We start from the raw sequence: 14710 nt of genomic DNA on the forward strand, positions 1-14710 counted from the left end.
TAACCAATCAAGGCCGCCTTATCGAAGAACGTCCTACTATTTTGGTATTCAAAAAAGCAATCCTGCTGTTGAGAACTCGATTTAGCGGGAGAAGACAAGCTATATCCCTTAAGGGGCTGAGTGGGCTCAGTCACATGCACAGCCCGATCACGATCCTCACACACGTTAAAATCAGGAGACGCGATACGCCTCTCACAACCACCCAAATTACGTGTAGCTGGGCGATCAAAAACTAGCGGCGCAGAAAACTGTGAAGGGGGCAAAGCATTACTGCTAATGGCGGCCCCGTGACCTGTACGCTCTGGGGGAGGAGTTCGGTTGTAATTTGCAGACCTTGGCTCTACAGCATTCGGAAGACCCTTAGCCGCGGCCCCGAGACCTCCTGAAACAGCTGGAAAACATGTGGATTGTACTGGACCACTTACGGATTGGACAGGTGTCTGGAAAAGGTTATCTAAATTTAACCGCGATTGATGTTCACTTCTGGAATGCCTAGAAGATCCCTTCTTAGGGCTACGCCGGGAGCCCACATCTGATCGATATTCAGCCAAAGCTACCTCTTTACGTTGTTCAGCCCTCAACTGTGCGTCTTTGAGTGCAAACTCAGCAGCTCTTACTTCGGCTTTCGCGGCAGCCTCAGCTCTCGCGGCGGCTTCAGCAGCTCTCGCTTCAGCCTCAACTCGTATGGTCTCAGCTCTCGCGGCGGCCTCAGCAGCTCTCGCTTCGGCCTCAACTCGTATGGTCTCAGCTCTCGCTTCGGCGTCAGCTTGTATCTGAAGCTCCTCTCGTCTTAGCTGCAGGTTAATTTGTGCAACTATCCTTGACGAGCTCACAGACATCCTAGTGCTTACATTTGAGGCGCTATCCTCAGGATGTATGTCAGCGTCCAACATATCTGAGAACTCTCTTACTTTTTCTTCGAAGTTATTTTTTAACGAGTTAAATTCGGGATCTACCCTATCACGAAGTTCTGCCAAGATTGCAGAGTTAAAAATTTTAGTCAAAAGAGCATGGAAATGCCGTAAATCCTCTTCCAAAGTAGAGAACTTAGATCTAAAAATTAACAGTTCCTGCTTATCACTCAAAGAACCTAGGGCTACAGAAAGGTCCCCAATTTGAGTCAAAATATCCCTTCTAAGATGCCGGGCCTCTCGAACTGACTTAGCCTCATCGTTACTGGGTCCCTCCCCAGAATGGCCTGCTCGATCGCAAAGAACATCATCAGGCTTAAACTCAGTCGAGTCGACGGCCGAGTCCTTGTCGCCACCGAGTGTAGACATATTAAATGTTGGGGCTACATTTAACAATTAAAAAATTAATTTATACAAACACACAATATTATAACAATAGTTATAAAAAAAAAATTAACTGCAAAGACCGTAAAAAATACAAAAAAGAATTTAATGCACGATACCGTAGCTGTACGAGTATGAAGTCCAAAAGTCTACAAAACTTGCTTGGATTCTTCCACTTGAATCTTCAAGCACAGATGGATTGCCTTTAATCTTCTTTCTTGCCAATGATTGTCAAAGTTATTTTTCTTCAGTACCAAACTGAGAAGAAATGTCTTTACTTTTCTTTGCTTCTGTAAGAGTGTAGACTACCAACCAACAAATCTTCTTTTATTATTTCTTGTACTTCTAAGTAGTTCTTCTGCACTAGCTGACAACAAACACGTCTTTTATTTTTTATGCTTCTAAGTGCTTCTTGGCCTACCAACTAACAAACTTCGTCTTTTATTTTTTATGCCTTCAAGTGCTTCTTGGCCTACCAGCTAACAAAAACGTTTTTTATTTTTTATGGTCACAGCGGTAAACCATAATCTCTTCGTGGGAAAATTGTAACATAAGATTCCCAAATCCGTTCGTCTGCATGCAATGACCGAACAAGAAACACGCCTTTGAAACGTCTATTCAAATTGTATTTCTGTAAAATTAGCCCGCGGCTACCGAAAACGAGGGGGTGCAACGCCGTACACCACTAAAAACTGTCACTACAGAACAGATTAATTGGATAAAAGACGGAACTTTTGTCCAGCTAGCAAGCACTAAGCCAACAGTTAAATGTGCGGCCAACTTTCAAGCAACCATTTCAGGAATGAATCAGAAAAATTTGTGATAACTCAAAGGCACGTCAGCAGTTAGTGTGACGCAATAAAAAGACATTGTCACGCAATTCAAAACAGGTGTTCAAAGCTGGTAATCCTATGTTTCCTGTTTAAACAGGTTTAAACAGGTTCAACACAAGTCTTATGAACGATGTGCAATTTTGGCACATTTTCTAGCAACTTCCATGACGTAATATTCAGTAGAGCTGAACGGTTTTTATATGATGTTTGATTTGGTGAAAAATTGTCTGAAACACTAGCATTGTTTGAAACCAGCGCTTCCACTTTTGTGGTAATTACCACAATTGTGGAATTTTCATCATGCTTGTGGTAAAAATGTGGTAATGAAAAATTTGTGGTAAAAATGTGGTAATATGGAAATTTTGTGTGGAAATGTTGCCAAAATGTGGAAATTATAAATTTTGAAAATTTGACATAAAATACTATCAATAAATAACAGCATTTAAACTGTTGTCCTCCAAAATTGAACAGATAGCTTACCGGTATGCAAAAAACTACTTATAATAACATGTGACTATAGTATGTTCCGCTGTTTTCGGTTTGATTTTGAAATGCGTCCTGACTTTTGACTTTGAAGGTAGGGTGACCATGTGATCATATTCATAGTCAAGATGTCTTTCAGATTCTAGCTGCGGTGTCAAGTACAGTACTTTGCAGTGGCGTAGCCAGGAGGGGGGTTTGGGGGTTACAACCCCACCTTTGGCATGCATGTGACGTCACGATATTGAGAATGATGCTTTCAGTCTCTATGTCTCTAAAACAAAGTTTGCCTAATTTTAAACGAAACTGCATTAAAGAGCGAGTTTTGCGAATACTAGACATTCAAATATCTCAGCCAGGAATTAGCAACAAGAAAACATAGAGACTTAGCTTTATTACCGAAAAATGCCCAAGAAACCATGATCTTATTCTTTTGCTATGCCACCAGACAGCACCATTTTACAGGATTATTTATACCCACATTTTTGTTGAAAATGCTCTCAGAATGCACCAAATTTAAAGTAATTTTTCAAAATTTTCTGGGGAGGCCCCCCAGACCCCTCGCCACTGGGTGTCGCCTTTGGCGAAGAGGCCGGCGGGCGAAGCCCGGCGGCCGTCAAAAACCCCCTTTCAAAATTCCTGGCTAAGCTACTGGTACTTTGCTTTCTTATTTTGGACGTTCTGTTAATAAACTGAGTAGTTGTTTTAGGCCTTATTTTACACTATATAGTGTAAATATAACCAAATAATAGCGTTGCCGGATAAGGAATTCTGTCGTAATTTGAGAATAGTTTAAAGCTGTTGAAAACAAAAACTTGCATTTTAGAATTTTTTTTAGTTCTGAGTAAAGATCAAAACCCTAACCTTATTCCTAAGTCTTACCTTAAACCCCTTACTAACTTTAATCCTAACTCTGACAACACCTGATAGTAACTATGGCAACAAGTGGTGGTGAAGGTGTTGCGACCGTGCCAAATTTCTTTCAACTCAATAACTTACTTCGGTCTCAAGCACGTTTTAACGTTCGCGTTTTGTCGCTTCTACCTTTTTCTCGACCTTTGCTATGCTGACGTGTATTGTTTTGATATGATGGTCAGAAATAAAAACAACTGAACTGAACTGAAGTGGGTAAAAATAGCCAGCACTGTGTTAATGTAAAAGTAAGTCGAAATACGATTAAGATCGGGTAAAAAATCACAGTAAAAAATGTGGTAATCTGAGGACAAATGTGGTAATACAAGTGGTAATCTAGCTTTGTAAAAGTGGAAGCACTGTTTGAAACATTCACCAAAATATTTTTAATGACATCAGCATAACTGACAGTGCTAATGAATTTTCAATGCGCACTGCCGTAAGACGCAGCATGTTCGGTTGTAACAAGTTCTTGTGATGTGTTTGAAAGTTATTATTTTTGTCATAAATTTGCAGATGTTCTTCGATTGTTTTCAGTCTCCTGACTAGTGACTTTATCCTATAGTGCACTAAGTGTAGGTATTCTAGTGAAGGAAAGGGCAAGAAGAAAAGTATAACTTCTGTTGTTTTTTTTTGAAAAAACTAAGTATTCATTGGAAGATCATATAGGTTCGAATCCCGCTGGAAGTACCAATTTTTCTTTGCTTGTTTTTTAATCTTGCAGCAGTCATTCACAAGAGCACTGGTAGCACTTTTATCTCCATGATTTCTTATCTGTAGCCTATATTATGCTGTTAGCAGCTAATTCACCGAAATCTGGTGATTGTTTAATAAACTTAATATGTATAAAAGTAGGCTATGCATCCCCCCCCAATGTTCAAAATCGTCTAAAATTTGATAAAATTTTGATTTATCCCCCCCAATCCTCAACTAACTTCGGCACCACTGCTTTTCACACATACGTTGGGTCAGTGGTGTTTATGTGTTACTGGAAGAAAAAAACAATAAAGTTCACTTTGCAAAGAAAAATTAATAATTCTTTATAAATGATTGAAAATTGCAGAAAAAATTAATAAATAAAAACATAACTTAGTAATTTTTTTCAGCTTTTAAAAAGTAGATTACAAGTCTTAAAAAGTAGCCTACAAGTCTTCTTCTCTAAAAAGTAAGACTCGCGGGTTTTGTCGAAGTCCAAAGTTGTAGTGATTGCACACAGTGTGTTATTTTTAGGGTTCGGGCTCAGAGCCCATGGCCGTTAAAGCTTCAGCACAAGGCTGGAAAACATGCGGCCCGGAAATCATTTCAAGTGAGCAAGTCTACATTTTTATTACGAATTGTAACGTTAAAAATAAACCATCCTGATGTTAAGCCTAAGACCATCAAGGACCACTTGCTCATTCAACTTCATATTGTTGTCGATAAAATCTCTTTTCTCAAATTTTTTATTTGTTCAGTAAATAGCCTACGTTGCTGAACCGGAACTGTGCTAACAGTGAAGAGTTTTGCTTTTGTTTCGTTGAAAAAATTTCCGATTTTACTTGAAATCAGGAACCAAAAGTTTGCCAGTGCTGCATTTTAAAAGAAGCGTGACTGCCGACACCAAGCTATTTCTCTGCATTGATGTTGTTTGGTTTATGAACTAGCTGCAGCTGACGGATGGAAAAATATGTTTTAGATTCTGCATGGGGCGCTATGGAGCTCGAATAATGCTGGCAATTTGACAAAATGCGCAGCGGTTGAAGAGCGCTGGTTCAACAAATATGTCTTCACTGATAAGTCTACGTGTTACTATTAGGTATATCTACATGTGCTTTATATATGCATATCCGTCATCTAACATGTCAGTCTGAGTAAGATGGCTTTCGAACAATTTAGATTAGAACATAATAACTTCTCCACACAAGGACTCTGTATAAAACAACGAAATGTTGGTTTTATGCTGAACCTTCTTTGCAAAGTCACTTGCTTGCGGCTCTTATCGCTGAGCAAATCTACGACATGAACAATTTCGTTGCATTTCGTTCAAAACACCACAAGCCGCATCTACAAGCAAAATGTATTGTCTCCGCCCCAAACGGCAAATCAGTCGTTTTTTAAAATGTAAGAAACGACTGATTTGCTATCTAGGGCCTTGCGAGCAGTGCTTGGCACAGCGGAATTAAATACAGTTTGCAAACATAGATTTTTGGAACAGCAACTTTGTCTGCGATTGACGAAATCGATTCTTTTCTACTAAACTGACACAAAGCAATACAAAGCGATGATCGACAAAGGAATCCAGTAGGGTTGAACAAGATTATCAAAACAATAATGGAATCAAAAAAAAGAACAAGTCCGAACGTTTACAACGCAGCAGTGGAAGCACTGCGCCATGGTCAGAAAGATAATTAACATCTAAAAAAAAAGATAAATCGAAAAATTTAGGAGGACATCACAAAAAACCCAACCTTTAGCCCATAAGCTGGGCAAAACTATTCCAACATGCTCAACTCCTGTCAGGATTAATCTGTTGCAAGAATGTAGCAGCAAGACTAGGATAGCCATGGAAAAGATAAGAGCAAGTACTTGTCTTGCCACTACAATCATTGAACACAATAATCCTGGCAGGTTTTGACAGTTTTTCCCAACTAAAGGTTTGACTAAAAAGTTTTATTTTAAAACTTATTACAGTAGTACAAATGTTTTTTTTAAACACAGTTGATTGCAATGTGGGGAAGACGCAATGCTGCGCCAAAAGCGTTCGAGATTATTGCGTCTCGCTGATTTCGATATATTCTGTAATCTGTATAAGTGATTCACTCAAATTGTGAAAGGTCTGCTCATAGTAGGCAACAGAAGAAAACATTTCTCTGCCTAAGTTATAAAATAATATGATTTTTTTCCCCAATCCATGGAATGATAGATTCATTGTGATGTAGACATTACATAACGCAAATTAAACGCTTCAAAATAAAAAAAGTGCTTCGAAACTACTGCAACAACACACACAACGTAGAAGCTAACACGAAGTGAGAACATCTACCTTCTACATGGACAACCGCAAACACATGCATTGCTTTGTGCATTGCTTTGTGCATTGCTCTGCGTTACTATGTGCTCGAACAACATTGCTAAAATAGCATTGTCCTTAGTTCTGAATAAGAAACAAGCAAAAATGAACACTTGGGAAGAATACTTCTAAACTGCATCATAGGTTATGCACTGTAAATCAAGAAACTGTACAATTTTTTTGTAAGCATGAGTTTAAGCCGCGAATATCCATGCTGATATACCTGTATAATACCAAGAGGTTTTCGAGTCTGACAACCAAAGCATTTCTACTTTGACACGCTGTGCGTTATCATGTGACATGAATGCTCTTTTGGAGATTGGGAATAAACAATGATAGTTCACTATTAGATAAAGTTTGGTTGTAACAGTTGCACCACAGCATCGGATTGCTATTGAATAACAATAATCGATGAAGAAAATTGAGAAAAGTAACAAAAAAGCCAGTTCAAATGGCTTTGTGCAAAAAAATGTTATGCAAAAAATTCACTACTAAATTAGCTTAGGAAAATGCGGAAATAACATTGCTAAAACTGCGTGCTAGGAAATAAGACCAGAGCTCTTAAAATGCAACAATTACTGAACATACACCCGGTCAAGAAACATAACCCAGTAACATAACATATCACCTCTGGATTGAATAACGCTGCCCTTTAAAATAATTGCATTAGCAGATATGATTCCAATCTGTCAATTAACAAATGTATTTTTTATCAAAAGGTGTCGTGAAATGCTAGGGAAATGTTCAATGGTTGATATTCCAACCATCTTTGTTGGCTGTGACAGCGGTTAGATGAGTTTAATAGCCAAAAAATTCCCTATTGTAAATCATTAACTTTGAACAAAAAGCTACCTAAGTTCGCATTTGATATACAATTCAAAAACTAAGCTTCATATGCAGTCACAAGAAATTTCTGGGCATAAACAAAGGTGCTATTGTATCTGATAAAAAAAAATTAAAAAATGCAAATTAAGGTTACCATTTCATTAGCCTACATTAAAATTACATAGGGCTCACCACAAACACAGCAACTCTGTTTGATTACAACCCAGTAAATCAAAAAGAATACTGTGATGTGAACTTGAGTCTGAAACCGGGCAACTGATAAGCATAACAACAACAAAATCGAAATTCGAATAGCTGCAACTTTCTTACATTTATGCTAAAAACGCCCCAACACGATACAAAATGCAATAATATTACAAAAAAATCTGCTTAAAAATGCACGGCACCGTTTCTTAAGGTTCACCTAACAAGCAAAGATGCAATTCGTAATTTTACATTCGTCGGTCATTAAAATTTTCAACAAAGTTGCCTTTCCGTGATCTCGTGCTTTCACCCAAATAAAAAGCCACATCTAATTTCGTTGGATGCAACGTGGAATGATGTTTAAGACGCAAAACAATATTTCCTACTGAATTTGTACGAAGGTTATTCTGAATTAATTTCATATAAAAAATTCACTTTGCGCAGATGTAACAATTACGTTATCTTGATATGAAAAGTGATGCGTCAAGCGAAGCAAACAATGGAAAACTTTGCAAGAATACCACTTTAAAGAATGCTTAAAGATTTTGTTCATGCATGAAAGGCAACAAACCATATCGCCATGCTAATGACAACAAATCTAATTACAGATGTCGACAAAATACAATCGTGATAAATTTTTATAATATAACATGAAGAAAAAAATCATAATTTGCAACTTTCTGAGATAAAACTTCACACAAAAATCGACAGTAACTTGGCCACCTTATAAAAGTATGTGCAGTACTGCATACACGTTAAACCACAAAATGATAAAGTTAATACAAAAGTTATGCAAAGCTAATAGTGTCTAAGAAAGCAATGTTTTCATTTCTTGGTTAAAAACAGCTTCTTGGTCAGCATCGAGAGAAAACAAGGCATTTGCTTTTTACCCAAGTAAGAAGCAACGTAAGTTTTCTCAACACGTCGAACTGACACCTTTTGGTTGACAAGAGTCAAGATGTCAAGGAAGTCGATTGGATTTCCTTTGTCACCTGCTGATAGAAACAAGGTCAAAAATCTTGACACTAAATAGCAGACCGTTTTAAGCCATAGTCAAACTGTTCATTGTATAGTCCTATTGCGGCAACGGAAACCAAACGAACACATAAAAAAGTGACCTCAAATGAAGTTGCCTCCAGACTTCAACCAACATCAAACTCAACTAACCTTTGACTGTGTTTCTCGGCAGTCGAGTGTAGTATGAATTCAGCGATAGACAGTAGACACGTGTTTCGCCCATGAGGCTGGGCTTATCAGTATCGCACCACTAATTCACGCCACTTAGTTCTCAATCGCTGCTTTTGTCACACAATGCTCGCTGTTCTATAGTGCGTAGTCAGGTAGTGCTGACGCCAGGAAGATCGCTCTTTCTCAACTAGCCTTTGACTCATGAATATTTGATTATAAAGCAAGTTATCGAAGTTTCTTCTCCCGGTCGCATTTTCGACGTCACAACTTATGCTGTTGTTCTTTGCCAATGCCAAGAAATGATACGTTTGAAAATGTGTATATTCCGAACCGGTTCGATGGCTTAGTGGTAAGTGTGTCCGCCTCCAAACCAGTAGGTATACTATGTATTCCACGACTTGTTGTCTTATCAAAACCTTGTTTAAAAGTTGTTCCGAATGTTATTCCTGCTTGGCACTCAAAAAAAAAAAAACTATTTAGGAGAATGATGTGCTTGGCTGCGCCTCTAGGCGGCTGCACTGTCTGATTTGTGAAGCACCAAGGAGCATCGCATTTCTGTAATGGTTGCAGCGCTATATAAAAACACACACATTATTATTATTATTATATTTAATTTTAGTAAAATTTTGAATCTTTTTTAGCTTTTACCTTGATTCAAGATTAGATCTTCGACAACTGCAGTTAAGTCCTGGACGTACCAGGACCCGTACAAAGTATCCCGATGGGAATAGAAACCTGCACAAGCAATCGGGATAAAATTCTCAACTTAGACCAATATGATGTTGTATAAACTCAGTGGATTGTTTAACGCCATTCTATGTTTTTTTTCAGTTACACCATTTAATCAACTGTGATCTAAAGTCAAAAACGCATTACTTGCAATTGACTGTGAAATGATACTTTTAAAGAGCAGGTACATACAGGATGTTTAAAAGATATTGACGGTTGCAAAACTTCCGACTTTATTACTGAGCGGAGGTGAGCCTTTGAACAATTATCATAAAAACGTTGAAAATAACGAAATGTTCACGCACCTTCAACAACGGAGTAACAAAATAGGAAGTCGGATCCGGATGGGAGGGTAGGAGCAGGTCCTGCATCCACAACTACGATTTGCTGCTCTTCATCTTCCGTTTCTGCAATACCGTCCACGACATCAGCAGCTGGAAGAACGGGAGTTTCATGTTCCATCCCACGACATGCCTGGAAGAAAGAAGAGCACTCAGTTGGAACAAAATGTTAACGAACCTTTCAAGGTTTTGCCACCTTTTTCCGTTCGTTAACGTGCTGGTAGGTTTATATCGATTTTTGTAGTTAGTATCTTTTTCGTCCCGGACGCGTTAATGACGAAAATAAAATGATTGATTGATTGAAGTATGTTCAATCAACGTTTAATGATTCCATCAACATTTAACGCTACCAAAAAGTAGAAAATACTAATAATGAGATAAAATAGTAAATTATAAACCTTCTCAGTAAATGAATTTAGCACTTCCATTCCAAATCCACCATTCAAGAGTAGCTAGCAACACTTTATCTATTACGCATACATAAATGCAGACAGAACGTCACTTTTTTCGACGCACTCAAGGTCTCCTCAGTGCAGTAAACGCACAGTGGACGATCTGTTTTTAGTGATGATATACAAATGCAACTTAATAAGCAGTATCTTACGTCATGTTGTGCAATACGTCTTTGAAAGCCGTTGTTAAAACTTTTGACAAATCATACAGCACAATTTATCAGAAAATTTGTATTGACAAATATTTGTGCAATGCAAACAGCCATCACGAGTGTTAAGTAATTAATCTTGAAAATAATCATATGCAAAGGTAGGCCTACTTAAATAATCAAATGGTAAGGAAATTAGTTTATATTGATACAGTAAAAGCAATATTTACTCAATGACAAGGCTGCATAGAGAGTATCCATTACACCACAGTGTTTCAACAATGGACTGCTTATTATAAAAACAATCCAAGGTTTCTACACTAGACGTTTTCAGCAAATTTGCTAATGCTATGTGATACAGGTGGTTCTTGCAATTTCATATCCTCTTGCAATTGTTGCTGACAAGTTCAGCCATGGGCTGTATCCAAGGGGGGGGGTGAGAGGGGTGATCACCCCCCCCCGAATTCTGAAAGTGGATAGAGCCCCTGAACAGCCAAAATCTAACAGCATAATACTTCATTTTTTTTATTGCCGTCATGAAAAAAAACGAGTGAAACACAAAACAAACGAGGAAATGTAACGGCATATGAGTAATTTAAAGTTGAAGTCAAAAAAAATGCCGAAAATCTTGCAAAGAAACTATTTCAAAACAAATGTAACTTGAAAGATTGCGTAAGAAAAAGTAGCTGATGATTCAAGCTTAAATGAACTTACCTGAAAAATAAAGATTTTTGGTTTACCAGCCAATGAAGGACAGATATCTCCACGGAATTGATCAACTATAGACTTAATTTTGACTGTTCCATCTGTACCGTAAACACACCCATCATCACCATGACTTAAAATCGCAAACATAAAGCAATCTTTGCCTGTGTGGTCATCCTGTGCAACCGATCTGACAATCTGTAGCAGAAAAGAAAAGACTTGAACATTTTTTCATGAACTTAAGTCGTAATCAGTTTATTTTTTCAAAAAAAAGTATACCGGTGGCGGTACTGTATTAGTGTATATAAAACCATACATACCATTAATACCACGAAAAGAGCTCAATGCCAATCATAGTGAATTATATCAAATACAGTTATAATCAACTTAAAAACTTTAACAGGCTGTTTTACTGTTTTACCCTTTTTGGGATCAGGGTCATCAGAAAGTTCTTATTCAAATAGAAATTTTAAATACAATTCTATAAATTAGTAATTAAACAGAATTATATTTAGAATTTCTGTTTAAATAAGAACATTTTGATGATCCAAATCAGAGTACAACAGTCTGTTAAAGTTTATAGGTAAATAGTAACCATATTTGATAGGTTCTAATCTATAGGATAGAGTTTATGAATACATATATATATATATGTTAAAACATTTACGAATTCATCTTCCAATGTTGCAAAAGCCGTTAAAACAAAATGGCTATCACAAAATAATAAAAATGTAAATAACACTAAAACTGTTTCACTACTCAGTAGGTATATACAAATTTCATCAATCATTGTTGAATAATTAATTACAAATAAAAAGTCTGTCTATAAAACTGCACCTCCAACAGCTGCACACAGCTCTTATCTTTGTATGTAGAAACTTTAAATCCAAGTTTTGCAAATGTTTTTTTCAAATTGTTAGCATCAACATCGGTTCCAGTTCGTTTATTCATTTCTGAAAGATCAAAATTCAATGCATCAACAAACACTACCAGTTATTAACAAAGCTCAATATCTGACATCAAAAATTGTAAAAACTGATGAACCCCAGAAATACGAAAGTGCTAGAACATGTTGAAAGGCTACACAGTACACAATATTTCATAAACTACTTTTACCGTAAAAGTAAAAGCAAAAGCCACATGAAATTGCCTAAAGAAAATGACACCGTACAATCGTACATCAAACACTTATGATAGGAATATTATTGTGCTGTTGAAATTTGTAACTTACGATGACATGTGATATTTTTATTATATGAGCATAATACGCAAAAAAAACACTGACGTGTAGAAGTATTATACACAACATTTTTTCTGTTTTTATAAAATATGAGTAGTTTGTACAGCAGGTGTCATGGGTTTATGTATTACTTACTAGTTGTCCAGTGAAAGTTTTCGTTGTTGATGATCACTGCTCGACTACGAGATTTTGAGTTCATCTGATAATGTTCAATCTTTGAGGGGGGCTTCATTGAAGTTCCTTTCAATGAGTAGATCACATCATCTCCAGTACCCCAGGCATCTGTTGTTGTGCTTCCAGCATTCAATACCTTTGAAGGTGATGCTGTCAATTGACCACTGTCAGCCATGATTTCCTTTTATTAGTCTATTGCTATAATCTGTTGACACAAAAGCAATTTTTCTCAAAATTTTGCTAAACATTTTCAAAAGCCAAAAAAATACTTAGAATACAGTTTTAGCCATTTTATTATATACAGTAAAAGGCAGGCCATACTGAACAATTAAGTACAAACATTTTTTGATAATAAGAGGCATGTGAAGATTAACAGCTAAACACGAAAATACATCCCACCTGTTAACTTAAACATATTCCGCACAATGCACATGCACTACAGCCAAAATAAACAGATTATCTCATACCCTCTGCAGCAACAACAAAATGACCGTCTAGTCTGGACCACAAAAAAACTTTTACAACACCACACAATAATCTAACAAATTTCTATATATACAGTAAAAGAAATTGTACATCATGACCAAACAAGTACCGGTACCTCAAGCTAATAAATGACAACACTAAAATGCTTTAATTAAACTATTAAAAGCGTGATTGACATATTTAATTGTAAACACAAAAATGCCAAAAGTAAGATCTGCAGAACCATGTCATAATTATAGCCACTTTTACAACACAATCACCACTGCATCAACACAAAATAATCATAGCTGACTAGTAGAGATCACTGATATGTGACTAGTACCGTATAATATCACAAAAACAAACGTTACAAGTTATTTAAAGATATCACTGATCTCTATGAACAAAACATTTATTTAATGAAAGGAAGAACTATGGCACTGAACTAATCCTAGTCCATAAACAGCCTACTTCCTAGAAACTGTCAAAAAACTGTATAAAAACTAATAGGGGCCCTTCATAAACTAAATAAAAACTAGATTATCCACCCTCAGTTGTAGTTCTGGAATTTTTCAAACAATTAAGATTTCAAAATAGCCTACATCATAAAAAATTAATGCAACAGAGACAAATCACCATAGAAAAAAAAAGGACTAGTTCTTTGTCGCTTATGCGTGCTCGTATACACTGGAATACAATACTCAAAAAACATTGCACAACAAACTTCAATAATTAACTATCGATGTTTACTTTGTCACTGGTGCAATGCATGAATACACTACACACATCATATTTAGTGCAGTGGATTTATCTTTTTGTTGAAGAGAATGTAAGATATGACATCAGGTTACACATAGGCATCAATCAAGTTTATTTCGGCATAGCTCCACAATAGACCTCCCCAATCCCCGGACTTTCTTTTGTTTTCATTTATATTGTGACTTTTCTGCATGGGTTTTCAATGCTGATTTCAAAAATATGCATAAAAATTTTTTTTGATCAACGTCTGGGAAGTTATTCGCTGTTGCTTAGCAACAACTTTTCAAAAAAATTGCAAAAATCCCCTTTAAAACCCCTTTACTTTTAACCTAGTATGCTGATATCTAGATTATCTGAAAGCATTTCTTCTGCTGAAGAATTTAAAAAAAAAATTATTAAAATTGGACAATCGGTACCAGAGTTATGACCGTTTAAGTACCCAGATTATGCAGTCACGCATGACTGATTTTTGTTAATTTATTGCCAAATGATACTAGAAAAATGGTGAAAGTTGCTGTCAAGGGGTTTTTGGGGGTAAGGAGTTCAAAAAATATATTAAAAAGTGTCTCAGAGCAACAGAAAAAAAGTTATTAAAAAATTGATACGAACAGTCATGCATGAATGATTTTGTTGCTGTCGCTTCATTCCTGCAACGAGATGTATTCCTTAGGCACCACAAACGTTAAATGCCTGGAGTCATATACAGTATAACATGGAACCGATCATCTCAATGTAGCTAACATCTGGGTACCCATTGCACTTGATGTTAAAATACACGCTTCATTAGGGTGGAGTGAAAAAAGTTTTTTGTTTAAATCGAAAAAAACGGGGTTCTTAAATCCCGACAAATGACCTAAAACTTCATTAAAAATTGACTTTAGGGGGTTGCCCCCATTTTCCAGCCGGCAAC

At 36.6% G+C, this 14710-nt stretch overlaps 1 protein-coding gene across 2 annotated transcripts; it reads right to left on the minus strand.

Moving 5' to 3' along the window:
- Positions 1-5518: 5518 nt before the first annotated feature.
- LOC145769568 (caspase-6-like) lies at positions 5519-12771 on the minus strand. 2 transcript variants are annotated; one of them, XM_082581223.1, is made up of 6 exons: positions 12538-12771; positions 12000-12115; positions 11172-11360; positions 9821-9989; positions 9435-9521; positions 5519-8590 (listed from the first exon to the last, which is right to left on the minus strand). In XM_082581223.1, exons 1-6 carry the CDS (start codon positions 12749-12751, stop codon positions 8424-8426), a joined length of 942 nt encoding a protein of 313 aa, XP_082437349.1. In that variant the 5' UTR covers positions 12752-12771; the 3' UTR covers positions 5519-8423. The 2 variants fall into 2 exon arrangements, with proteins under 2 accessions (XP_082437349.1, XP_082437348.1); XM_082581222.1 differs by having other exon boundaries at positions 5519-8593.
- Between the last annotated feature and the right edge of the window lie 1939 nt (positions 12772-14710).

The sequence above is a fragment of the Aplidium turbinatum genome, chromosome 4 (genome assembly GCF_918807975.1).
Source record: "Aplidium turbinatum chromosome 4, kaAplTurb1.1, whole genome shotgun sequence".
Lineage (NCBI taxonomy): Eukaryota > Metazoa > Chordata > Ascidiacea > Aplousobranchia > Polyclinidae > Aplidium > Aplidium turbinatum.

Coding starts and splice junctions, on each gene's coding strand:
- LOC145769568 (XM_082581222.1), bottom strand. CDS start 12,751: ATGGCTGACAGTGGTCAATTGACAGCATCACCTTCAAAGGTATTGAAT. Junction 9,990..11,171: donor CAAAAATCTTTATTTTTCAG/GTAAGTTCATTT, acceptor TCTTTCTTCCAG/GCATGTCGTGGGATGGAACA. Junction 9,522..9,820: donor TTGTTACTCCGTTGTTGAAG/GTGCGTGAACAT, acceptor TTGCTTGTGCAG/GTTTCTATTCCCATCGGGAT.